This window comes from Sesamum indicum, linkage group LG12, assembly GCF_026168435.1.
Source record: "Sesamum indicum cultivar Baizhima isolate 11 linkage group LG12, ASM2616843v1, whole genome shotgun sequence".
Lineage (NCBI taxonomy): Eukaryota > Viridiplantae > Streptophyta > Magnoliopsida > Lamiales > Pedaliaceae > Sesamum > Sesamum indicum.
The window spans coordinates 17,256,323-17,283,313 of record NC_142668.1 but is presented as its reverse complement, the minus strand read 5'-3'; the positions used below and the strand labels follow the sequence as shown (position 1 = coordinate 17,283,313).

Here is a 26,991-nt window from a genome sequence, read left to right as displayed (position 1 = left end):
AGAAATGGTAGTGAAGGGTTGACCTACTGTTTCCACCTTCCTTTCTTTCTCTCCCAATTAATAAAAGTGAAGCAAAGAAATTGAAGAAGTGGGTCCTCACTTTGCAATTAATTCCATAGTTGACCCCTCCAACCTTACGCCATTGTCCCTTTTTATTACCGCTCACTCACACCACTTTTACATTAAAAAGAAATTGGGATTGCAGCATTGAATTCTTCCTCTTTTCAGAAAAAGGGATAGTTAATCGAGGTGGGGGAATCACTTGAGATTAGGGCTTCATCATTATGCTTGCTTTGACCTTTTTTTTTTTTTTTTGGGAGTGTTACTGCCACACATCATCAGGTATGGTAATTTGAGCACATGCAGTGATGCACATGTATGTATATTATATTATCCAGTTCAACTTTGTCCCCAAGCAGCAGTGGTTACAATGAATCAGAATTCAGAACCACCTATGCCCCTATCTAATCTACTTTGTTCCATTGATTTTCGCGTAAACCCAGACGGTGCCGGACGTTACGATCACGCCACGTACTTGAGAATTCCATAAACCAGTCAACACACTGACGTCCTTTACGGGCAACAAAGTCAAACAAAACAACGCTGCCCAATTAATAAATAAACCTTACAAACACGGTGCACTTGCACTACTTCATTCCCATTCCCATATTTATCATCATAAAAGGCGGTGCGAGTCAAATATCGACGCCTACTACCAAAAACCCCATTTTACTGTATTTTAACTGGTGACTTTGAAAAATACAAACATAAATTCCAAATGGTAGGAGGAGGGAAGCAAGTCCAGACTGATTGACGTGATGAAGATGTTTGTGGTAGGGACTCCCTCCATTACTTTGATTCATCCACTTCCTCATCCTATCAATAAACTCCCGTTTCTACGTTTCACGTCCTAGATAAAAACACGATATATCAACAACATGATACTGTTGTCGTCCTCCTCCTTCTGGCTGCAAATATGTATACAACAAATATTTTTTATTAATGAATAAAAAGAGACCAAGATTGAGCAAGAAGAGCAAGGTCCACTTGGAGATTCAAAGTAGCCGACCACGGGAGTTTAAAGTCTAAGAATCATCACTTCCCCTTTGTCCTTTCACTAAGCCATCAAATCTTAATTTTAATTTATATTTTGTCACATGAAAATTTGCAATACATAAAATATGAAGAAATTAAGTAGGTACAACAACAACAATCATCAATAACCATTTGTTTTCAATTAATGCTCTATGATATGATCAAAAACATACATTATTTACTACTCCGATATTAATTAACTTCATTTGTAAAAGCTGTATAAAAATTTCATTTCATCTTGGAGACAAATTTCAGCAGTCATAGAAATTTCAATCATTGATGATTGGGGATACAAAACAACTCTGAATCAAACTTCAAAAGCAAACCCCAAGTTCAGACTTGAGTATGTATGTATGTATACATGACAGAATGCATGTTATAAAACATTAACTTCAATCATCACAATACTTTCTTTTTTAGCACGACTCTGTACACTACTGTGCATGATTGCTTCACTTTTCCAGTTTGATGATCAAAATATCATTCAACATGCAAATGCAGACAATCATCTGTACTAATCACATCACACTGCATACTTTGATAATCTTAATTTCCAAACTCCGAAATTTTAAGACTTTTATGTCATATTTTTACCTTCTGATGGGGGTCAGCTTGGGAATAGTCAGCCCCACACCATGAGATGCTGGGAACAAAATTTGTCCTACACCGACTTCCTTCCTTGATTCGCATCTGATCTCAATGGTCACAGGTGATCTATGAACCGACTCAAATGCTTGTAAGATGTGCGGTCTAAAATTTTCTTCCTCAGAATTTGTCAGCTGAGTTGAACAGCAGTTGCCACAGTTGGAGCTGCAAAATCCCTGACACTTAAGATGTATAAACATCTCTTTAATTCTACCGCACATGCAAGAATTAATATGTGAAAGAAAAGAATGGAAGTGAAGAATAACCACACTTCAAGAAACAACTAAAACTGAGGTTACGTGTGGCGTCATAAGACGAGAATAGTCCAACAATAATAGTGCGTGTACCATAACTGAGTGAGACCAGCTTTCCTTCCTGATGCACCAACTTTTATGCTATTCATTAATGGGATCTTTTCAAGCCTTTCCAACCAAACTTCTTCAATTCCCAGATGGAACTTACCTGGTAATTGAACTTTGTCCATTTGATTTCCGATTTGCAGCACTGTCCACCTGTTGAGAAACCACCCACCTTCAGGTTTCCTTTTCCATCCAGACAAATACCCTTTAACTTGGCATTATAATATACATCCCCAGAACTTCCAGCTTGAAAAGTATGTGCTTTCCCTGGGTCTCCCTCTTAATTCAGAATTATTCATGAAAAAAGGACTATGATCTACCATCTGCAGAGGGACTGGGTAGTATTTGTTGTTCATCAGGAGCCAGTTGAAGCAGTGCATCAATGAGCCAAGTCAGTCTGTCATTGGACGACCTCGGGTCCTTTCTGCCTCAGACAACGTTTCAGTGCTAGACAGTGTTCCCAGTCTTCTTTGACATTGTTAATGACATACTTTCTTTACCAGTCACAAAAGGACAAAGATTAATATGGAATGAAATTGCAAAGTAGCAAAGAAAGGTTTACCCATCATAAACTGTCAAAACAAACAATCAAGAACAGGTAAATTTGACACTGCAAACTGGATTGATAATGAAAAGGCATGTCAAAACATGGTTAGATATTATGCTGCATTACGCCAATGCTAATATGAGAAGATCAAATGACATTAGACAATAAGACTCACGTGCTTGCTGCTGGAGAAAATTCCTTTCAGGCCTTTCTTTCATGATGTAATAGCTTCCAACAAGAAGAATATCAGTTATGACTGTAGCCAGCGGCGACAGTAATGCTAATGGCTCAGCACCAGATTTCCTAATATTTCCAGATTTTTCACTGTGTTGACTGTGTGAGCAGATAATGCTAAATCAAGTAGATTTACCAACTTCTCATCTGTAAAGTGTTATCCATTTTATGTTTAACAGGTCACAGTGTGTAATATAAGTTATTAAGGACAGAAAGCATATCTACTTCCTGAAACAAGCAAAAACACTTGATGCAATTTGCAAACTCTGTAGCAGTTGTAGCCAATATGCTATTAGCAAACATACTCGATAGCAGTTAAATGCAAAACATAGCATGATGCTGAAAGAGCTTGGCCTATTCAGTGCGATAATTCATTCATGATGGGATTGAATGAAGACCCGACAGAAACAGTATGTACCAGTTCCTGCACGCTGCACCACGCACAAAAATTCTCTGCCCAAGCAAACTCAGTTCTTCCAAAGTCTTCTCAGCATCCCACGGACATCCATCAGATGTTGATGCGATAAGCTTTAGGGCATCCTTATCAATTTCTAAATCTTCTTTGTTTGCCCATGCAGGGTGCATATTATGTCTGCATCCTTTGACTTAGGGAAAAAGAATTTTTCACCTGGATATCATTACAAGAGGGAACACATCAAGACTTGAACAAACAGAAACAAAAACAATCCTACTAGGGGCTCGATCAATGAACTCTGATATTGCACTCCAACAACCAGAAGACAAAGTATCACATTCATCAAATATGAAGACGAATCCATCCTTGCTGCTATGGTCGCATGGCTTGATTGGTGATTATCTAAACTGACAAGTTCTGCTCTCGATTTAGGTGGAGCAGTAACAGGAGAGCTTCCGGCCATCCTTCCACACTCTTTGGGACGGTCCATGGGGACAGACCGTCTTCCATTGAACAAAGCATTACTTTCCCCTCTTTGTAGAACCTCATGACATGAGGATGGACTCTCAGAAGGATCCCTTAGAGACCTTGACCTCGAAGCACTACAATGTTATCCATAAAGAAATATTCTCAAGATTGGACTACTATGCTTCTGCACAAGCTTCTTCCAATAGAGCATTTCGTCAAATGAATATGGTCCTGTAGATGATCACTTATATTTACCATTCACATCCTTAAGTATGTTATGGACAGTCCTACTAATGATCAGAACATAAATGGCAATTTTCTTGAATTAAGACAAGATGTTAGAGAAAACGGCATGCTCTTAACTTTCAAATGTCCAAGGTCTTCTGTGCTTACCAGATCACGAATACAGCATCATCCATTAAACCAACTAATGCTTGCCCCAAAACCAAGCTATCAAAAGCTTCATGGGTAGCTCATCAATATGATTCCTATAAATACTTTATGACAGGTGAAAATCGTCATTCCAAAGATGAATCTTCCAGAAACCCAAGTACAAACCCCTTAAAACCAAAAACCCACGTAAATTTGCAGCAGTTAATTAGATAACCGTCATTGCTCCTGTGACTCCGGCCCGAATTGGAATTTGCTTAGGAAGGCTCAAAATCTTTTCTAATTGAAATACAAAAAAACTCTTTGTTCCTCACAGGCTTTGCGGGTGAACAATCTCAGGGACTAGACTTTTTCGAAAAGGCTTGCAAGTTGATGGTTGGCATCTTGAAGTACGTAGAAGAAATTGGGAAGACGAGACAGCATTGACTAACCTGAATCTTGGAGTTAGACTACTCACTGTCGCTTGTTGCCCATACTAAGTGTCTCCCTTGTTTGCTCTCGCTGGCTATCTATATCAGATCTATTTCTCCATACTTGTACATGAATGCCACAATGGGTTCTAAACTTCCAACTTCTTTCAAGAAAACTAAAGAACCCACCTTCATATGCATTATGTTCTTTTGAAAAGAAATACACCTAAGTTGCGCCTCATACGTGTAGTATGTATAGAGGTTTGGCGTCACCAGCAGCAGTATTCCTCCAGATGCCGATACGCAGTGTTGCAATAAACAGAGCCGTAGGCAGGAAAACACACACACACACAGACAGCCAGACAGAGAAAGGGGAACGGAGGTGGTGGTGGTGGCGGTGGGGTGCTGTTAGATCGCGTTGCAAAGAAGGGCAATGAAATTATTCGGATTTACATTTTACAGCAATGGAGATAAATTCAGGAAAAATTATTACAATTTCCCTAGTCCCGAGCCCCCTCAATTCGATCAGGGTGAAGTCCACGTGCGCACTTCAATGGGACAATTACAAATCAAATTGAAAGATAATTAAGATTTCTCATGATCCCAAGCTAAAAAGATTTAGATGCCAACTACGTTAAAACATGAGAATACCATGATCAATCTAAGTTATGTATAAATATTTCCTCGGTTCAATAGCCCTTGGTTTTCTCTACATAGTTAGCTTGTCCATAATCCATGAGCAGGAACCTTCCCCTTCACGTATAAATGGAACAACATGATACAAGCCACTCATCCTCCCCAAGTTCCCCATATTGAACGCGTCAACCAATCTTCATGTTTGGTTCCAAGTTTACTTTTAACATTGGGGACATCAGACCTGTGAAAAGACTAAAACTACTGAACCAAATAATAGTTTTCTTTGCCTTTGGTATCCAAGATAACTGCAGAATTAGTGCACAATGGAACGGAATTCATTGTCATTTGAAATGAATGTTGCATTCTAGTTTTCCTTCACCATATATATCACCATGTGTGCAAATCTGGGTGGCTGGCATTAATCATAAAGTGTTAGTACAACAGTTCAAGCAGATCGCCATGGGCCAGGATTTAAATGGAATAACATTAGAAACAAAATCACAATGAGGCCAATTTACATGATATACACTCCCGCAGAGTCTCAACTGTCACGAATCAGATTTGTAGGCTCACTCAAAACATACTTGGGTAACTCATACTTGGCACCTGCGATCACATCTGGATTTAGGACGAATATAGGAGTGGCATTGATTACAGAAGCAGAAATTGAGTACCAACCTCTCTCATCATAGCAGATTGTTAAGTCAGGGTTTTGAACAATAACACCAGCACTATCCACAATTGCTTGTGCAAGTGTCAAATCAGCCTCAGCTGCAGCCCGGAGAGCATCCCAGATCTCTGACAATAATAAAGAAATGAGGAAATCAAACAGCAACCCAGATAAATGAATCTCAATAATCGCCAGTTCAGTTCAACCATTGCTAAGAATAAAACATGTAGATTTACTAACAAGCTGGTAAGTGTAAGAATTTATAACTAAGGAAGCTCATCAGAAAGCTGAAAGCTTAGCATTAGACTTGAATATTATTCACAAATTAGATTGAGCTTTAGAGCAGCCAATTGCATAACGAACTCAGATGAATTATTGTATTGGGCGCTTCATCGACATATCACATTACAACATTGCAAAAGGGTATTTATGAATTACATACCTTTCCTACCACCATAATGCGGAGCAGTGTCCCAGAACTCCTCACGCATCTGTGTTAGTTGTTCCCTTGTTATTGCTTCTGAATGCTTCCATGACTTGGGTTTCCGTATCTTCTTTGAAGTTTCTGGACCCAGAGAAAGTGATGCAAGAACTTAGGGGCTCAATTACCAGGAAATCATCATCAAGCAGACTAAAGCACAACCAGGCGTCATATAGATGTGTGAATATGCATGCCCTATTGAATTAGCCAATCCCACATTCTGTTAGATGATTCCATTCAAAATTAGTTAGGATTACTAAGCATCCATTTTCTTTTACAGGCAAGATATCCTTCACTTCGGTTATCTTAAACTCTGGTCCTGAAAATTCAAGGCCCCATCTTGATAAAAGATAATATATCCAGCATTCCCAATTTGTACAGGACTGGCAGATTTACAAAACAAAGCAAGTCCTACTCTTTTAAGAAATGAAACTCATTCAACCTAAAATATCCTTTCACCTCAGAACCTGGAACGTGAAATATCTAATGTCAGACAGTTCACAGCTATTTTTACTAGCAGCAAATAGAATGGGGATATTCAGATTGCCAAGAACCTAATTGGAATTCTTATTCACAGATATGCATCCAAGTTCCATGATATATTGTTTAAAAGACAAAAAGCATTGTACTAGCATAATATAGAGAATTAGTTCCATCTTCATCACGCCAGACTTACAGCATTCTCGGTATGAAACTTCTGAAAACTTCTTCAAAATTTTGATTAAGAACAAAATACCCAGTAATGTTGCAGCAGAACGAAAGGAAGCAAGGAAAGGAAAAAAATATTTATTAAACTTAAAACATGAGGGATGTTTCATAGACTTTCTGACACTACAATAGATATCGTGAAACAAAGCAAGACAATCTCCTCCTTGAAAAATAAAATGAGCTTTCCTAACATGAAATGAGGTGTTTAAAACACAATCCTCAAGCTTGAAATACATTAACAAGTTTAAACTGTTCATACAATACCCACCACATTCATCAACCCATAATCAAATAACATTGAACACATGAATAGGATAAAGAAAACCAAGCAATATTGCTAAATTGTAGAAATGATTTATTTTAACCCTACCATCAAATACCTAATTGCACGAAATCAATCCCTTCACCAATCATTGACACAAGAAATTCAAGAAATAAGAGTCAAGATCGAGTCAAGAACGCAAGAAACACAGTACCATCGACTTTGTCACGCGATCCAGCGCAACCCATGACGTGAGAGTCGCGATACTAATCACCGGTCAAATATTTCCGGTGCCCAGAGTTCCAAGATTGAAGTAGAACCCGAAAAAATAAAATAATAGTCAAAAACGATTTTGAGTTTTCGCGTGAGCACGAATTTCTCTCTCTTTCCCTCCCCCCCTCTCAAGCTGAGAGGGTTCTCGGTTTTCGTCTGGGGAAGTTGAAGAGGTGTAGGAAAGTGGGATTCCACTATCTTTCAACGATCTACATAATTTCGTGGAAAGTTTTTACAGCTTCTGGTTCGGGTGTTAGGTTTGGAATTTAAAAGTAAAAACAGCGAAGAATTATTGCTATTTAAACTTATTAATAATAAGTTTTTATTCCTGCTTTCTATTTTATTTTATTTTTCAAAAAGTTTGATTTCTTTAATCACAATGCATCTATCATTATCTGGTGTAACTAATATTGATATAACGATAATTTTGTCAATATAGAAAAAAGAAAAAGGGAATTCGATCCAACATGTTAGAATAACTAATAACGTGTCTCATAAAGTGAGTAACTAATTATACCATCATATATATGAGTGAATTTTAAAATAATAATTTCATTCATACTCAATTCTTACACGTCAATGGCACGATAAGAGTTTACCTAAATAATTTTTCTTGATACTTGTAAAGTGTATGGAGTCACGTGTGGTTATAGTGGTCCCTTAATTTTCTTTTTGAATTTAAAATAAAAAAAGATATAAAATTCTATCATATTCTATGATTTTTATATATATCGTAATTGTATTTTGAAGACAAATTTTTACTTAATACCCTTGATTACATATGTGCAAAATTACGATCATCAAATTAAATAATGTGTCAATAGGGTTATTCTTTTGATTATCAACCTACTCTTAGAAATAAAGGTCAAATAGCTTCATTGTTAAGACTGAAATCTCACAATTTAATTAAAAGTCACGAGTTTTAGTTTTACTAAATATGTGGGTGGTTATCATACTTTTGTGAATTTATTATGTTGTATTATTTTATAATTTTTAATTAAATCGATGTATTTTTAATTTATTAAAATATTAATTCAATAATATAATTACTATTTATAATTAGAAGAAAGGGAAAAGGATAAAAAGGCCAAATAGGAGATGTTGTAGTCGTGGAAGTCTTAAACGGTTTCGGACTGCCACATCAGCAGATCAGCTGTCCATATATCCTCTCCCCAAATTTCAGTTATTTTATTATTGAATCACTTGCAAACCCCCACCGGCCACCACCTCTCTGATCTCAAAATTTCTATTAAAATTTATTGGCGTCAAAGTTTAAAACTTGCAAACTTCCTCCACCGCTGCCGTTCTCTCTCTGCAGGGAAGCGAAAAGAAGAAGACGAAGGGGAAAAGAAAATTCTGATTCTCGAACTCTCTTCAAAATTTCGCAGCCATGAATATTTTCAGATTTGCCGGTGATATGACGCATTTGATCAGTATCTTAGTACTCCTCCTTAAAATCTATGCCACCAAATCATGCTCAGGTGTTGCATTTACGCCTCAGTTTGTTTTTGTTATTCGATACGTTCTTTTGAATGTTTGTGCGTTAGGGTTTTAAGTTGTGCTATAATAGTTTAATTGACGCGGAACTTAAACTTTAAGTTGAAATTTATTGTTCTTATTCGTTTACGCTGTATTAGATTCTGGAATTGCATAGGTTAGGGTTATACAGGGTACTGGGTGGGATTCTCCGCATATGGTGTCCCAGGATTTTAATATTGCATTCTCGATCTTTTGAATTTTTTTCTGATGAAGCTAAATCGTTTTTGATTTTAGAAGTATGGTCGTTTGGGGTTATCAAACGAGCTCCACTTTTCCTTGTATTAATTGTTACTGTTAATGGAATTTATTTCAATTTTCTTTATGGTATTGACAGAATACATTACCTGAGCTGGTCTAATTGAATGCTTTTTCCGTTCACCCTGGTCTTATAGGGGAGAGTGTGAAGAATTTTACTGAATATGATATTATGAGACAATGCAACTAACAGGCGTACATTATTTTCAGGGATTTCCTTGAAGACGCAAGAATTGTATGCATTTGTGTTCCTGGCTCGGTACCTTGATTTGTTTTCCGACTTCATATCAGTTTATAACACTGTAATGAAACTGGTCTTCATTGGGAGCTCCTTGGCAATTGTATGGTGCATGAGATTTCACCGAGTTGTCAAGCGGTCCTATGATCGTGAGTTGGACACGTTTAGGCATTATATTCTTGTGGGAATTAGTTTTCTCTTGGCCCTACTTGTTCATGAGAAGTTCTCGTTTCAGGAGGTCAGTTTAATTTCCTTGGATTGTGATTCTTTTCTGTTATTTCACTTATTTGAAAGAAATCACTGGGGTGGTTATAAGCATGATGCTTGGTGTTGCCTGTCCTAGAAGCTCGTGTTTGTACTTGGAGGATGCTTATATGATCAATTTAATTTTTCAATGCCTGTTTGTTCATTCACATGCTTTGGTTGAATGATAATATATAGGACAAGATGTAAATTTCTTGGAAAATGTTACAAGATTTGCATAGCTTAAATTTTCATGTAAACTCTTTCTTAACTTTATATTTGCTGGTCATTTTGTAACTGATTATTATGATTTAAAATATATTTCCAGATATTTTGGGCGTTCTCAATATACTTGGAGGCGGTTGCAATTCTGCCACAGTTGGTCCTTTTGCAAAGAAGTGGAAATGTGGACAATCTGACTGGTCAATATGTTTTCTTTCTCGGGTAACCTCATTTTCCTTTTCCAACTGATTGCCACATTACAGGGAAGATAATGCATACTAAGCATGGTTCTATTATTTGGTAACATATGAGCATCACATCTAAGTTTATTGAATTTTATCTCAATCTCATGGAAATATTAAATAGTAATCACTTATCAAATAGTAGTGTCCATCTGGTTATTCTGTTTGAATCACTAACACTTCATTAGTTGAAGTATCATAGGATACATGTTTTACCAGTGTAGTGCTATAATTGCATATTGTTTTCCGATTGAATAATCTGAATGATGTGAATATTTTGAATAATGTGCCTTCTGACATAGTGTACGAGATATGTGATATTGGGACAATGGTGCATGTGTGATTAGTTTAGAACTATTGAAAATTTAATGAGCTTGCTGGAGATGCAGAAGATTCCATATTTTTGGAGAAAAATACAAAATACAGAGAGAAACAAAGAAATGAGCCTGTTATCTCAAAGTTACTGCCTTTCTACAACAAACTATGTGTCATTGTCAAAACTTGTTACCCTGAGAATAATTGTTTGTCATATAAATTATGTAAGTCAGAACTCCAAGTTAGTTAAAACTTGTTATGGCATTCTTGTTTACAGGGCCTATCGAGCCTTCTACATCCTGAACTGGATATACCGCTATTTCACTGAGGAGCATTTTAGTCGATGGATCTGTAAGTCGGTAAAGAAGTTAGTTTAAGTGACTCTTCTGTTTGCTTTGATGTTTGATTGTGTTTCCTTTATTTGCTCAGCCTGCGTCTCTGGGCTTGTCCAAACTGCCCTTTATGCAGACTTCTTCTATTATTACTTTATCAGGTAACTAGCCCACAGACATCATAAGCTATCAATTCTGTTCTGGCTAATTCTCTTCCATCCTTACATTTCCACTCTGTTATTGCAGCTGGAAAGATAATGCGAAACTGAAGTTGCCAGCTTGATGTAAACGAGATAGAGTGATAGATAGAGTTGACAGAATCTGCAGTTGTATGCTTGTGGCACCTTCTGTCTCCGCAGCACGTCCCCTCACTTTTTAACTGATTAAAGTTTTTTGATAGAGTTGAGGTGACTATCTGATATTTAGGAGGGGAAATTTGTTCCCAGTTTACTCGTGCGTTTTGACATACCCGGAAAAAAGAAAAAAAGAGAGGGAAAATCCTTGTCCAAATTATTTAGTACATGTATAAAATTTTGAAGGAAATTTAATGTGCACGGTTTGTAACTCATGTAATTTGTTTGTAAGTATGGATAGTGATTTCCTATAGCAGCATCATGTTAATCATCAAGAGTTGTTCATTTCAATTGTATGTTTGTTCTGCTTCGTACTGGGTGCATGAGATTGGGGCGACGATTGCTGCTCACGTGTTACCATATACCCCTATAGAGGTGGTTTTTGCTGGTAGAAAATCAAGGTGGACTTGTTTGTTTCATTGTGATGATAAGTATTTTATCCTATGTTCTGTTATTTCATGGTGATTTTATATTTTTGTAACTCGATGACATTTTAAGATTGAAGTTGAATAAGCAATCTCCCGATCTTGATCCTTAGATATGCATGCATGCGATGTTGTCAATAGGTATCCTGTTTCCAAAGCCGCTGTTTAATTTTGTTCAATACCATCAAAATGGAGCAAGCAATTTAAGAAACTACGTGGGGAGCTGGTGGGATTTAGATAGCATCTATTGATGGAGTAAAATTTATTTTAGTAACCAAAATTTGTTATTAATGCTATATTTGTACATGAGTAATTATGAAATAACTCAATTAATATATGAGTTCCACTACAAAAGTTATTTTGGTACATGAGTAGTTAAAAATAATTTAATTAATACACAAATTTTATCTTTGGTACGCAATTCATTATTTTTATATGGTGATCATTTTATCTTAGATAATAAAAATATAACAATTTGTCTTTTTATCTTCATATTTAATTATCAAAATTATTATCTCTCGATATATACAGAAAAATTTATTATTAAATAATTTAATTTAACAGTCAAGTAACGAGGAATTAAAATTTTCATTGTCAAATATATATGTTCTTATTTAATCGATATATTAAAATTTAACTGCAAAGCATAGATATGGATTCAAAAGCCAATTTTGAAATGCAAATTCAACTTCTCTGTGGTTACAAAAATGCATTATGAATTTTAGTTTTAATATAATGAAATATTAAGTAATAAGTTATTTTATGAATATAGATAAATAAAGTAAGAAGAAAAAAAATAAATCAATAAAATATTAATATCAAGTATAACACTCAACTGTAACAAAGAAAGTTAGAAAATATACTGATCAAATTTTATTCAATTTTTTTAGTATATTTTTTTTATTTAAGGATAAAATGATCATTATATAAAAAAATAATAAAAATTATTAAATGGATACCAACAAGATATTAATGGTGAACCTCGAGTGCTAATTAAATAATTTATAATTATTTATGTACCCAAGTGATATTAATATCAAAATATATTAATATCAAAATCGAGTATTAATTGAGTTATTTATAAGTATTCAATATCAAATAAATTTAATGACAAAATATGAACTTTACTGATTGTATTAATATACTTATTATCATCTAAGAAGAAAATGGTCATTATATAAAAAACTAACAGAAAAAAATATTAATTAGATACCAAAAAATATTAATAGAATATTAATTAAGATATATAATTAAGTAAATATAAAAATAATATTAATGATAAAAATACGAATCTTACTCCTATTAATTTGAACCTGTTATTCGGGCAAGGGTGATTCTGTCCAAAAAGTTGTTTTCACGACACGTCATAGTTAACACCCTACGTGTTGAGAACTTATTGGCTGAACAACGTGGCAAAATTCAACTAATTCCACATACCACGTTGACAACCCAAAAAGCCAACGGATTATGGGAATAGATGAAAGAGTCCGATTCGGTTTAAAATATCCGACCCGCAACTCCATGGATTCAGCTGAGAACCGACCAACCCGGGTCGCGCCCCACTTCCCTCCCATAAGAATTAAGAATCCACCTCTCTCAGACATTCTACAGTAAGTCCTCTCGCGCTTAGTAGATCTGTATTTTCGCTGTATGTTATGATTTTCCTCTTGTTCTAATTATGGCCATGCACGAGATTTTTCCGTATAATAATACGAATCCGCAATTGATGTACGATTTGTTATTATTGCTTGTATTTTTGTTGTTTAAGTTTGTATAGATAATCGAGAGAACAATTGCTCTAGAATCTGAACTGTGGAATAACGTTGTTTCAGTCAGATTCGATTTGGTCTTGACTCTTGAGGTCTAATTTTGTTTGAGGCGGACTAGTAAAAGTTCAATTATCTCGACTTCTGTTTTTTTTTTTTTTTTTTTTTTTTTATAATTTATCAAACGCTATATAATACCTGAATTTGTTATTATAAGGTAAACTTCTCAATTCGTGTATTTTGTGGCGATAAGAATTCAATCGCTAAACGGGTTCTCTAAACTGGATTACTATCAGTGATGCTGAGAATTCTGTGTGAATTTTTGTGTGAGATGGAATTGCTTCTGCATGTTATTTACTTCGCAAAACTCAAAAATCAGATTTTTTTCAGCATGCAATTATGGGCTTCAAATTTGAGTTGTAAAATGTAATGTATGAACTGGTTGAAAAATTTGCATTTTCATTCTGCTTTTCAGGAGATATACGGGTTGATTTATTTCTAGTTAGCAGCTGATTTTTTGATATTACTTAATACCTCTTTGTCATTATCTTAATTGTTGTTAAAGGGAACTTCTTCGTACAGGATTTTGATTTCTGTACTGTTAGTGCTATCCTATTCATACTTGACCCTGCGGTATTGGCTAGGAAATCCAGGTCTTTGATTTCATTTGTCTACAATTTAACGGGTGACTTCTGCATTTTGGGATATGAAAGATGAACTTCTTTATATTCAAATTGGGATGAATCACATTTATCATGCTTTTTGTTGGTGTTAAATGCAGGCGTGGGAGGTTGTCTTCGTTTTGTGAAAAATGGGAGGAGGATTTAGGGTGCTGCATCTTGTTAAGCCATTCCTTTCTTTTCTGCCTGAAGTTCAGAGTGCTGATAGGAAGATTCCCTTCAGAGAGAAAGTCATATACACTGTGATTTCTCTTTTTATCTTTCTAGTCTGCAGCCAGCTTCCTCTGTATGGCATACACTCAACTACTGGTGCTGACCCTTTCTACTGGATGCGTGTTATTCTTGCTTCCAACCGTGGAACTGTCATGGAGTTGGGAATTACGCCCATCGTGACATCTGGACTGGTGATGCAACTCCTGGCTGGGTCAAAAATAATCGAAGTTGACAACAATGTCCGTGAGGACCGTGCTCTATTGTAAGTTATATGTATTGCTTTTTGGCCACTTTTTGAGATTGCATTGTGTGTTTTATAGTTCTTTTTGTACCTTCACGTTCACTAGTGTTGGTTTTGACCACGTGGAACTTATATCTCTATCATGCAATCTGTTTAATATTCACTTTCATCTCTGTATTGCTGCAGGAATGGTGCTCAGAAGCTTCTGGGTATCTTGATTGCGGTTGGAGAGGCTGTTGCTTATGTCCTGTCAGGAATGTATGGAAGTGTCAGTCAACTCGGAGTTGGTAATGCTATTCTGATAATTCTTCAACTATGCTTTGCTGGTATAATCGTGATTTGCTTAGATGAGCTTCTCCAAAAGGGTTATGGTCTTGGTTCTGGGATATCCTTATTCATTGCTACCAATATCTGGTAAACACCAGGAATTTTATTGAATGTTTGCTCTAGCTAATAGTAGTAGTTTTCTGGTATTGCAGCTTACGGAAGTTTAATGTGATCTTTGACTGTCATGTTCAGTGAAAATATTATCTGGAAAGCATTCAGTCCTACAACTATCAATAGCGGCAGGGGTGCTGAGTTTGAGGGTGCAGTCATCGCATCGTTCCATTTGCTTATAACCAGAACGGACAAAGTGCGTGCACTCCGAGAGGCATTTTACCGGCAGAATCTTCCAAATGTGACTAATCTTCTTGCAACTGTATTGATCTTCCTCATTGTGATCTATTTCCAAGGTTTTCGAGTGGTGTTGCCTGTGCGATCCAAAAATGCCCGCGGACAACAGGGATCTTACCCAATAAAGCTTTTCTACACCTCCAATATGCCTATTATTCTTCAGTCTGCACTTGTATCCAATCTTTACTTCATTTCTCAGGTAAACCTTCTGTATGTTACTAATTTTTTTAGTGTTTTTATGCTGTACTTCTCCGTTCTTGGCTCAATAATTCCAACTGCCTTCACGCAGTTGTTATACAAAAGGTATGGTGGAAACTTCTTGGTCAACTTGCTGGGCAAGTGGAAAGAATCTGAATATTCTGGTCAATCAGTTCCTGTTGGTGGCCTTGCTTATTATGTCACTGCTCCGTCAAGGTAAAAAGCTGTATGGTGTTTTGAATTATAGACTTCTCTCCAGCAAAAATTTCATTGGGGTTCCACTTTTTCTAAGTTTCATCTTTTTATCAAGTATCGTGTTTGTATGAAATGTTAACTACCATCCTGATTTACGAGGTGTATCGCTGCTACGAATACTGATTGGTTTTCATTCTTTACAATAATTTTCAGCTTATCAGACGTGGCAGCAAATCCTTTCCATGCACTTTTCTATATAGTATTCATGCTTGCTGCCTGTGCCCTGTTCTCAAAGACATGGATTGAAGTTTCTGGATCCTCAGCCAAAGATGTAGCGAAGCAGCTCAAGGTAAGATATTTTAAACTCTAAAACTTTTTTTTTCTACAAATGATTTTTGCTGCTTCGTCAATGGTGATATGTTCCTAATTTTGTTTCCATCTCTGATGCATCTCTTATTATATCTTTCCTGCTGCAACAGTGCCTCCCTTTCTAAATTTCCCAACTGTTTTAAATCCTTGTGAACTGGGCAAATTGTCCAGGGACCATCCAAAGAGCCAACATAATATGGACCATCTTTCCTAAATAGGTATAGTGAGAGAAATTTGTGTTGTGTTTAATGTGTATAATGTCATACTTGCTTGGAGGCTAAAACGTCAGGAATCTAATCGCTGATGTGGGGAGCTGCAAGGCAACAGACCGCCCTGTAATCAAATACAAGAGTATTTGCTCTTGAATAAAGCTTCATGATGCTTGTTTCCGCTGATTTTTTAGTTGTTGATTCTATATTTTTCTTGCATGTTTCTCTATTTGATTATTTGTTGGATATGATAATATGTTCATCCCATAAATAGAGATTCATCATAATATCTTCCATGTTCCATTTGGTTGCGGAATTCAAAGGAAAATGCTCATCTGACTAGTGTCGCACAAAAAATTTTGTCACCCCAAAAAAGTGTGTTTGACATATGTTTCTTTCTGATATTTCTGCAGGAGCAACAAATGGTTATGCCTGGGCACCGGGATTCCAATTTGCAGAAGGAACTGAATCGCTACATACCAACTGCTGCAGCTTTTGGAGGAATGTGTATCGGTGCATTGACAGTGTTGGCAGATTTCATGGGTGCTATTGGTTCAGGAACTGGAATTCTTCTTGCTGTTACAATCATCTATCAGTACTTTGAGACCTTTGAGAAGGAGAAAGCAAGTGAACTTGGTTTCTTTGGCTTTTAAGCCCATAGTTTAGAGTTATTCATATCTTCTTGAAGTGCTAGAGATGGTGTCATGGCGATTTTAGATTCACACTATGGATAGATATTCTGTGGAATACAGGTTCAGAAAGAGCTGACTTACATAAGGCCACCTAATTTAGAGTCAGAAGCAAGGCAAATTCAGGAAAGCGAATAGGTTTGAAGATTTACACTATTTGATTCTGGAAGTTAGTTCTGCAGCTTCTGCACTGTGGTGCTCATAGGTCATTGGTATACAGGACTACCAAGCAAAAGACTATTTTTACTCGGTGTTTTCTTGGCTAAAGACCTTTTAGAACTAAAAGTTGTTGGGGAAATTAGATCTCAGATTCGAAGTTTTACTAAAAATGAGTATGTCTTGATACTTCAGCGATTCTTCGGTAGAAATTTTTGATGTATTAACTTGGCTCCCCTATCTTGGCATGGCCCATGTCGTGCTGGGTTGTTGCATTTATGGTTGCAGATGCACTTCAATTCGGTCTTTGCTGTGAAACAGTTGGTAGCTGAGAATTGAGATCAGACTTCAATCATAGCCTGTGATCCCTTCTTGGGTGATTAGAGCCGAGTGGAGATCAGAGCATCATTTTTTGTTCACCATTTGGAGTGTTATTCTTGTTGTTTTGGGTAATTCTATTCTGACAAAAAGCTGATCGGTTAATATCAATATCGACGGGGACACAGGTGGAAATAATTGGATATTTTCCATATAGTTGTCATTGGAAACTTCAAGTGGCGAATTTCGGTGTGAGGTGAATTCAATTGTTCATTCTCATGTTCGAAGTGGAATGATATTTGAAATAACAATAACTATTATTGATGATCGGTGGTTGTTAATTATTGATTGATTACTGATAATGAAGATGTAGTGCATCTTTTAGACGAAAAGAAAAGGAAAAAGAAATTTGAAAGAAACATGCCAAAAAAGTAAGAGCAAGAGTAGTGGATTGAATGGAAATTGAGTAGCCACATCACATGCATTGCAGATGAAGAAGGTGCGTCATAAATTGAACAAGAAGCACTGCTGCTGCTGGTCGCTCTCTTTTCTATTCTTTAATGTCCTTGGCCAATTACGAACTATCATTGTTGACGCAATTTCATTATTTCCCGAAGATGAGAGACTTGAGAGCAGTCTTTCCATGCAAGATTTTAAGTATACATACACAACACGTACGCTTTATACCGCTAACAAAAAAAAGGAAGCAATTGCCAGCTGCAATTCTCAAAGATTTATGGTAAATTATCTCCTTTGTGGATGATTGTTACTTAATCATAATTACCTAGTGGATTAGTTGTGCATCTTATCCTTCAACACTCCGCATTTTACCATTCATCATTTATCTAAAATACAATGAGGAATATAATAACCCAGATCAAATTTAATTGAACTTGAATCAATTATATGATAAATACAAAATAGTCACATGTGTGATTGGAGGTACGTAACATAAAACCTTTTATCTTTCAGTATGCAAAAGTTCAGATGCTCCAGCTATGTGGGGTTACCATCACTGCCTAACTGTACGTAGTTTGAAGCAGAAAGAGTTGAACAGACAATTTTTTAATAAAAAAGTGAGCATCCTGGCAGAACATGAAATTTAAAATGACTTGTGCAAGTATTTTTGGGGGTTGAGTTGCTCAAGATTTTAGCAAGTTTGGCGTACAAGGAGCTTCGCTTGCCGTAAAATCAAATGGTCTACCCAACTTAACCCAAAACAGTATAGCAGAAGCTGTATATATATATATATATATATATATATAATAGGTTATTATTATTATAATCATTATTATCATTGCAAATGTTGGTATAGCTGCCTTTATTCCCACGTTAACTATGCGCAATTATACTCAAATCTTATCCTCTCTCTCATCAACTCTATATTTTCTTAACATTGTAGACCAATCCATACATTCACTATTTACTCATAATTACCACCCACAATTATATATATATATATTTCTCTCATAATTCTCACATCCGACTCTGACAAATGTCAAAACAATTTAATCTTTTTGACCTATTGGACGTTAAGTAATCAAACTGTATTAATAATTATTATTTACGATCCAAGACAGAAAAAGAGAAGCGCAGAGTCTTAATTTATACAAAAGGGGATGATATATGAATGAAGCAAATGATATCCATTCATTGGGTGATAGGGCATGCCGGAATTTGATGAGCAACTTGTTTTTTAAAGATAGGTAGGCGCACTTGAATCAACGTTGATAATTAGAACTCATTGTCGTCCGCTAATCATGTCCACAACACTACCAATCTAGCATACTACTGCTCCTACTCTCAGTTAAATGCATGTTTTTCTGACTAGTACTCTATTTTATGATACATAGCCTCCTATCCTATGCGCATGAGTCGTGACAGCGACTTTCATCTTTATAATGTTTTATATATATATATATATATATATGATTACATTATTCTCATCTTTTTGAAATTTGAACCTCAGACACTACCAATAAAGTCGCCAAATTGAAATCCCAATAATCTCTAAATACATATATATATATATATATTTGTAAAAAAATGTTTATTATAAGAAGAATTATATTGGACCATTTTTCTGACAAGAAAAAGGTGATTACAATATTACATCACAAGTTGGAGGAGTCGTCCGTTGTACATGCACATAATACATACATTACATTACATGCATGAACTGTAAAATGTTGGATCTGTTGTTTGTCAGAATATTTCATATTCGTCTTTTTTCCTTTTCGGCCATCACTCACCGCCCAATGTGTTTTTCTTGGATTTTGCTTTTCAATACAATCTAATATAATAATACTACCTCCGCAATAAAAATAAAAATAAAAAAGTGATTTACAACATTTTTTTTCAAATAATTCCCATATCACGTTTTGATTATTATAGTGAACTTGCACCTACTTATCTTGTTCGCGTCAAACATTAATATACTTTTATTTATTACATGAATTCAGATGATTTTGATTTTGAGTATCATTACAACTACTTATAAATTGTTCATTAATATAGTCACTTTCATATCAAATATTACAGTCTGTCATAAATTATTCACTTTTTTTCTATAGATAAATCTTGATAGACACTAATCTAATTTAGGGTGCAGAAAAAACCACGACACAACTGTACTATTTCGTTTTAGGAAAAAATAAAATGATGAGAAAGAAATAAAGATAGATAGAGTACATATAAACAATGTTGAATTGAGAAATGTGAAATAATTGTTGCCAGTTTGGTTTGCGAAGGAGAATGAGGCGACAGGACATTTGGATTCCTTAGCTTTACTGAATTATTATTATTATTATTATTCTCCTTCACTACTAAGTATGATATGTTTCAATAAATTCACTACTCCTTCATTTCTTGCATTTTCTATTCTAATTAACGCCATAAATATAAACAAATTAGGTAAGGTCTAATGTATTACTCAGAATTTCAATTAATTGCTCTATAATTTAAAGTTATTAGTAAATATTACAATTAAATGAGGGTTATATGAACTTGAATCCCATCATTATTTGGAACAATTTGAATTCCTAACAAGTATTTTAGCCCTGGAAATGATAAAATACACCTGAGAGCTATCATGCCTCTATACAAATAAATAAATAATAATAATCAATTGCGCGCACGCGCAGTTAATTCTTTCTCCATTTTTCTTTTCTTTTCCCGCCATTAATTAGATATCTTTAGCTTTCACCTCTTCTAAATCTCTGGCTTAAACCAGAGAGAGAGAGAGAGAGAGAGAGAGAGAGAGAGAGAGCAGTGTTGCTTTTTCTTCTTCTCTTTCATAGTCAGAAGAACCATCCCTTTGTTTTTCTCCTTTTTCTCTCTTCAAAGTGGATGAACTGATCAAGAAAATTTTCCCATCTCCCCTGAAAATTAGTAACATGGATTCAGCCACGCCCTGCCCACCTCCAAACAGAAGCAGCAGAATCGCAAAAACACTTCAGAAAATGATTCACCTGAAATCCGGCACGAAAAGTCGCTCAAACCCTGGATTTTGCCTGCTCATTCCTCAGGAGAAACTCAGGTGCTGCGAGTCTCATCAGTTGCAGAAAGAAGATGCTGAGGAGGCTAAAGAGGAGTGCAAGAACAGGGCTGCCATGGAAGCCTTCGTCGCCAAGCTTTTTGCCACGATTTCAGCTGTTAAAGCAGCGTATGCCGAGCTTCAAATGGCTCAGTTCCCGTACAACAGTGAGGGCATACAGTCCGCAGATCAGGCCGTGGTTGATGAGTTGAAAGCACTTTCAGAGCTTAAGTACAGCTTTTTGAAGAAGCAGATTGATTCTTCGCCGCCCCATGTGACGCTAATGCTCGCGGAAATCCAGGAGCAGCAGGCTTTGATGAAGACTTACGAGATCACCATGAAGAAAATGCAGGGCGAAATAGAGAACAAGGACTCTCGAATTTCTTCTCTTCAACAGCAGTTGCAAGATATCATTCAAAGCAACAAGTCCCTGGAAAAGAAGCTCAACGCAAGCGGATCCTTCTCAATTCTAGACAACGTTAAATTCTCAGACGTGAATCCTAAGGATTTCATCCTGGTTCTGCACTACGCCTTAAGATCTATCCGCAACTTTGTCAAGTTCTTGATTCGGGAAATGGAGTCCGCCAACTGGGATATTGAAGCTGCAGCAAATGCAATACAACCCGATATCGTTTTCAGCAAGAGGGATCATAAAGCTTTCGCTTTTGAATCGTACGTTTGCAGGGAAATTTTCACTGGCTTCAACGATCCAGGCTTTTCCATACAAAGCAACGATCAGTCGACTTTGCCAAGTGAAATTCATCAGCGTCGAATTTTCTTCTTTGAGCAGTTCAAGAAGTTGAGGTCGGCGAGCGTCATTCATTTCCTGAAGCAAAACCCGAATTCTTTATTCGGGAAGTTGTTGAAATCAAAGTACCTTCATCTGGTGCACCCCAAGATGGAATTCTCATTTTCCGGGAATTTGAACCAGAGAAAAGTGGTGAATTCCGGGGAATACCCGGAAACTGATTTCTTCAAGGCGTTTGCCGAGATGGGGAGGAGAGTTTGGCTTTTACACTGTCTGGCATTTTCATTCGATCGCGAAGTCAGCATATTTCAAGTGAAACAGAAGGCCAAATTTTCTGAGGTTTACATGGAAAGCGTGACGGAAGACATTTTTGCAGCAGCGGAGGGCGGGTTTCGGGTGGCATTCACGGTGGTGCCGGGGTTTAAGGTTGGGCAGACGGTGGTGCAGAGCCAGGTATATTTATTTCCAGCGAATTCTCCTGTTAAAAGTTAGTTGAGTAGATGGACGCGCCGCTTTAGCAGCACTAGCAGCTGTCAAGTAGTAGTGGGGACGGGCAATCTTGAAATGGGATCCTCTGCACCTTCAAATTATTTTCAGATAACGATGTGACAGTGAGTATAGTAACATCATAAATTCTCATTTTCCAACTAGATTTGGTCTCACTCTCACTCCCAAATATTAAATCAAAAGTTGAATAAAGAATCGAAAACACGATGGATAGTACATCACCACTGCCATGCCAACTTCTCTGTTCCTCATGTTAATAAGTTCACTTCACTCCCTGTGAATCGGATCTATCTACAGAAACAGGTGATGGGATAAAATCTCTCATGTTGGGTTAAAAGAGGATCCCTTTTCAAGAAACTGAAACCCTTGAAAGCAAGACAGGCGGCGGTGCGTGTACACAAAACTTCTCGTAATAGTGGGAGTCCAAGAAGAGGAGAGGAGACAAGATTAAAGGAGGAGTTAGGACCCACGTACAAGAGATGAACTGGATTTTGTAGGAAATGCATTGTTAATTTTGTCGTTGGGAGGCGGTGGAGAAAGGTGGTCAGAATGTGGGGACAGTGGGCTTCTGCCTTTGTTATTCGTTGGCGTACACAAGAAGAGGGATGCGGACCCCCTCCTCCTCCTCTTACACAAAAGAAATGATGATCATCATCATCATATTTCTCAGTGCTGTCCAGTTTTTTCCTTCTCTTTAATGTAAACTAAAGAAGAGACAGATCCAAAGCCCCACAACTTGTATTCAATTCAATAATTTATGTATGTACATAAAGTATTTTTATTTTATTACATATATACACAAACATGAGCAGATGAAAAATCAGCTCTCTCTCTCTCTCTCTTCTTAGGTAATATATTTATAACAATAGGGGAAGAAATATCGTATTATATCTATAATAAATGTAATATTTTTATTTAGTTATATATGTTACATGATGGGCGTTCTTTTACAATTGAATAATCAGATATGATAATTGTAATGAATTCAAGTACGTATTCGCATCTAGTCTAACATGATGAAATACTAATTTTATTTTATGTAATATTTTAAAAACAGAAAAATATTTAAAAAGAAAATCTACATTTGGATCAGTGAAATTGAAATTCTAAGATGTTGTTGGGGTGCCTTAAAATGAAGACAGTAAGACGTAGGGCCGAAATGTAGATGTTGGGCTTAATACAGAAGATAGTATGGATTTGTAAAATAAACGAAACATCCATTCATGGGCTCGCATTTTCATTGTTTGATAAAGTAAATGGGCCTTTCAGTTGGTTGTAATGTGGGCTCAGTTTTGCAGCACCCAACGCCTGCAATTGTATAATTCCTGTCCATATGTTGGGCCTTCCGCTTTGTTCATAAAATAGAAAATCTAATCCTATTTTGTCCACTTGTTTGGTTGAGGAGGAGGAAACCTGACAAAACCCTAACATTAAAAGTCACAAAAGAGTGCCCAACTGCCGCCAAAAGTTAAAACCCCATTCCTTTATTTCCAACCATTTTTCTTCAATCAATCAATTACTCATTAAAATGAATTACTTACTTAATTGCTTTTTAATTTTCAATAAATAAATACAATCATTAATTGTTTCACTTTTTTTTTCTTTTAAAATATTATTATTACATGCATGCTCTCTCTCTCTCTCTATATATATATATATATTATGAGATGTTAACCAACAGGTGGAGTTGAGATGTTCATTCCTGGGACACCGTGGCATCTGGTGGTTCTAAGGGTGGCCGCCTATGTGGCATGAAACGGCAGCGCTTGGTGAGTTGGTGGATGGAGCCTTTATGTTGGTCTGGGGCAGGCAAAATAACGTTAGCTGCCTCTTGTCAAATTCTATGATTCTACCCTTCACTCATTGCCCAATAATATATTATATCCATAATTGGACTTTATCTCATAGGTGCCCCAATTTTGGAAAGCCCACCCCCAAATAATTACGAAAATTACTACCCCCTCCCCAATTCCACTATATATATATATATATTCTTGTCCTTCATCCAAGCTTATATTATATATGATTACAAATTAATTCTGTTCTCAATTAAATCCACCTAGACTTGGATTATGACGATCACAAGAACGATCAGTCCTGTCCATTCTCTAAGTTACATGATCTTGTATATATTAATCAAAGATTTTGCTTTTTACAATCTTACTAAATTTTGATTGGACTTTTTGGGACGACGAGAATTAAGGATGATTTGATTTCCATATGAGATTAATGATGGTGCATGGAAAGATGAGATGTATGCATCTACTTCTATTTGTTCCTGCAGATTGAGACTTCATCACCTCTATATATACTAACCACCACCAAAACCATTCCCCACACACCCCCAAAAGAAAGATGGGATCGGCTGTCACCAAATTGAGGGGTGGATTAAATGAACTACGTATCCATTAATAGAATTTGATTGAGACAGTTTGGTGTTGAGGAATTCCAATTCTTGAATTTTGAATTAAAAGATTAGTCTAGAGATGGAGGTATGTTAGATTGTAGTTTAATTACCTCAACAGTGTCATTCACCTCAATCTATTTTCTTGAAATTTGAGTTGAGAATTAATTATCTGGCTACCACTTGTCCATTTTAATACTTTTTTGTTTAAATGATTTAAAGTTAAAGGTATTGCAGAAATGGGCAAAGGAATTCAACATCAAAGGCTCCTAACATTTCTGAATTGGAATAAACTTCCCTTTTTGTTCACTTGTAAAAGATTGATTCCAAGTTTCCCCACATAACATGTCGTCTATATATATATACACATAATAGTAGTACGCAGGTGGGTAGGGTGAGAATCAATAAATCAGTAATAAGTCAACTAGGGATTAGTATTGTCTTTTTTTTTTTTGGGATTGTTTTGTTTATATCAACAAATTTTATGATTATTTTACTAACAGATGGACTTATTAGTTAGACAGAAATAAACCTTAGGAGTATTAGATGTAATTCTTTAAATTACATGAGAGTCTATATATAATTACACAAAATCTCAAAAGAATGGAATGTAATTATCCCTATAGTATCTTGTGATTCCAAGTATTGAGTAAAAGTAGCTAGGGCCAGGTCTTGATTGCTAATTATAAATGTGATGGCTCTGGATTTGGTAATTAATTTTAGTGCCTAAATTTTAATTATAATTAATATAGTTATTGATCACTCTATTTGAACTATATGATCAGAGGTGATGAGATAATTCTTTTTTAAAAAGTTTTTGAAAAGTTATGATAGTTATAAACACAATCAAGATGATTTAAATAACAAAATTTAACTGCTTTCGCGAGGAAATCTTCCGATAAAAGTTTAAGGTGCTCATACTGATCCATTGTTGATCGAGTACAATTAAACATTAATATTTATTTCAAATTATGTAGCTCTTTTAAGACATTCGAAACATATGTTTCAACACAAAATATACTCTACGTATATAAAGATGACATCATGTATTTTATTTAAAAATTTCTTTTTTTCACATTGCTGAATATGTTAAATAGATTAGAAGATGGAATAGAAAAATCAATCCAGTTAAAAAAAATGTGTTTATACCGGACCAAAGCGGACGAAAATGAAGGAATAAAAGTAGATAGTACAAATCAAATAAATATCTACTATATATATGTCCTAATATTGCTATGCACTTCCATGTGTACATATATATCTAACCTAGCTAGCGACGGCATTAAAGGCTTTGTCCTCTGTAAACTGACGATAAAATAATACAATTCAGAATTTTCAACAAGAAAAGAAAATCAAAACAATGAAAATATCCAGAAAAAGAGAAAAATGATTAGAGTTTTGAGCTAGTGGCCAACTCCGGGGCTAGGAACGGAGCGGAGAATCCGATCGACGGCCGCTAGGTGGCGGGCAATGAGCTTTTCGTCAATGGTGGAGGCGCCGTGGCCTTTCTTGCTGGGCGTGGAAGGCGGCACGTTGCCCTTAGGAAGCGAGGTTAGGTACAACCTGTCCTCAAGAGATGGGACATCTTTATTTACTTGCACGTTCATCATCAGTAGCTTTCTTCCATGCATGGACGCCACTAAGCTAAAGAACATGATCAAGCACATCAGAAATACCAGACGTTTTAGAGCCATTTCTGTAGGAAATTTAATGTCCAACGAGCTGCAGACAATAATATGGATGATTTGGTTGTCAAAGGGTAGAACCGGCCGGTTAATGAACCTAGGAACACTGCAGGTTTCTGAGTTGTGGTCTGAGCGGCAAGCACTCTAATTGGCAGGCAGGAACGAAATCGAGGCTAGAGCTAGCTATTGAGTTGCGGTTCGGGTCTCCTGAGAGAGAGAGAGAGAGGGGGGGGGGGGGGGAGGAATAAATGGGTAGTGAGGTTGTATATATATAGACAGAATTTAGTGTTTAGAAAGGGAGTGGAGAAAATATTAAAGTAGTTGGACTAAGTTAATTTGAAGTTTTGTTCTAGATTGAATATGTGAAGGGACATTAGAATATGGTAAAGTAAGATTACAAGTTTGTTGTATTGTAAATAGTAATTTTTGTTGTATTAAGGCCGCGTGCATGGAAGCTGAATCTGGAGGGGATGGACAGAGCTTAAGCCGCCAGGCCTATTTTCTTAGTAGTTTCGGGCATCCTGCATCTGCATGGCACCCTCAAACAACAGTAACACTCACATTCGAGTTTATAATTAGTACTTGAAAATCACGTACTCCGCTGTTTGAATTTCCAAAGCTTATTTTGTATATAATGTAACTGTAG

General features: G+C 36.1%; 4 protein-coding genes and 1 pseudogene across 8 annotated transcripts; 3 read left to right on the top strand and 2 right to left on the bottom strand.

Moving 5' to 3' along the window:
- Positions 1 to 542: 542 nt before the first annotated feature.
- Positions 543 to 3,465, bottom strand: LOC148784927 (protein STICHEL-like 3; annotated as a pseudogene). Its single transcript, XR_016063223.1, has 5 exons — positions 3,299 to 3,465; positions 2,822 to 2,979; positions 2,662 to 2,671; positions 1,690 to 2,567; positions 543 to 968 (listed from the first exon to the last, which is right to left on the bottom strand). The product of XR_016063223.1 is annotated as a protein STICHEL-like 3 (transcript).
- Positions 3,466 to 5,211: 1,746 nt separating this feature from the next.
- Positions 5,212 to 7,842, bottom strand: LOC105179493 (uncharacterized). Of its 2 annotated transcripts, XM_011103137.3 has the most exons (5): positions 7,535 to 7,842; positions 6,312 to 6,434; positions 5,878 to 5,997; positions 5,718 to 5,805; positions 5,212 to 5,611 (listed from the first exon to the last, which is right to left on the bottom strand). In XM_011103137.3, exons 1-4 carry the CDS (start codon positions 7,566 to 7,568, stop codon positions 5,741 to 5,743), a joined length of 342 nt encoding a protein of 113 aa, XP_011101439.1. In that variant the 5' UTR covers positions 7,569 to 7,842; the 3' UTR covers positions 5,212 to 5,611; positions 5,718 to 5,740. The 2 variants fall into 2 exon arrangements, with proteins under 2 accessions (XP_011101439.1, XP_011101437.1); XM_011103135.3 differs by having other exon boundaries at positions 5,513 to 5,805; positions 7,535 to 7,839.
- Positions 7,843 to 8,778: 936 nt separating this feature from the next.
- On the top strand, positions 8,779 to 11,588 carry LOC105179492 (ER lumen protein-retaining receptor A). Its single transcript, XM_011103134.3, has 6 exons — positions 8,779 to 9,074; positions 9,598 to 9,863; positions 10,197 to 10,312; positions 10,925 to 10,998; positions 11,077 to 11,140; positions 11,226 to 11,588. The coding sequence occupies exons 1-6, from the start codon at positions 8,984 to 8,986 to the stop codon at positions 11,260 to 11,262; spliced, it is 648 nt and encodes a 215-aa protein (XP_011101436.1). The 5' UTR covers positions 8,779 to 8,983; the 3' UTR covers positions 11,263 to 11,588.
- A 1,642-nt stretch (positions 11,589 to 13,230) lies between these two features.
- On the top strand, positions 13,231 to 17,793 carry LOC105179490 (uncharacterized). 3 transcript variants are annotated; one of them, XM_011103133.3, is made up of 7 exons: positions 13,231 to 13,367; positions 14,305 to 14,678; positions 14,844 to 15,071; positions 15,177 to 15,531; positions 15,622 to 15,746; positions 15,939 to 16,074; positions 16,717 to 17,793. In XM_011103133.3, the coding sequence occupies exons 2-7, from the start codon at positions 14,335 to 14,337 to the stop codon at positions 16,954 to 16,956; spliced, it is 1,428 nt and encodes a 475-aa protein (XP_011101435.1). In that variant the 5' UTR covers positions 13,231 to 13,367; positions 14,305 to 14,334; the 3' UTR covers positions 16,957 to 17,793. The 3 variants fall into 3 exon arrangements, with proteins under 3 accessions (XP_011101435.1, XP_011101434.1, XP_020547002.1); XM_011103132.2 differs by having other exon boundaries at positions 13,360 to 13,405; XM_020691343.2 differs by lacking the exon at positions 13,231 to 13,367 and adding an exon at positions 13,389 to 13,485.
- Positions 17,794 to 20,609: 2,816 nt separating this feature from the next.
- On the top strand, positions 20,610 to 23,047 carry LOC105179489 (protein GRAVITROPIC IN THE LIGHT 1). Its single transcript, XM_088875942.1, has 2 exons — positions 20,610 to 22,360; positions 22,554 to 23,047. The coding sequence occupies exon 1, from the start codon at positions 20,862 to 20,864 to the stop codon at positions 22,239 to 22,241; it is 1,380 nt and encodes a 459-aa protein (XP_088732068.1). The 5' UTR covers positions 20,610 to 20,861; the 3' UTR covers positions 22,242 to 22,360; positions 22,554 to 23,047.
- Positions 23,048 to 26,991: the final 3,944 nt, after the last annotated feature.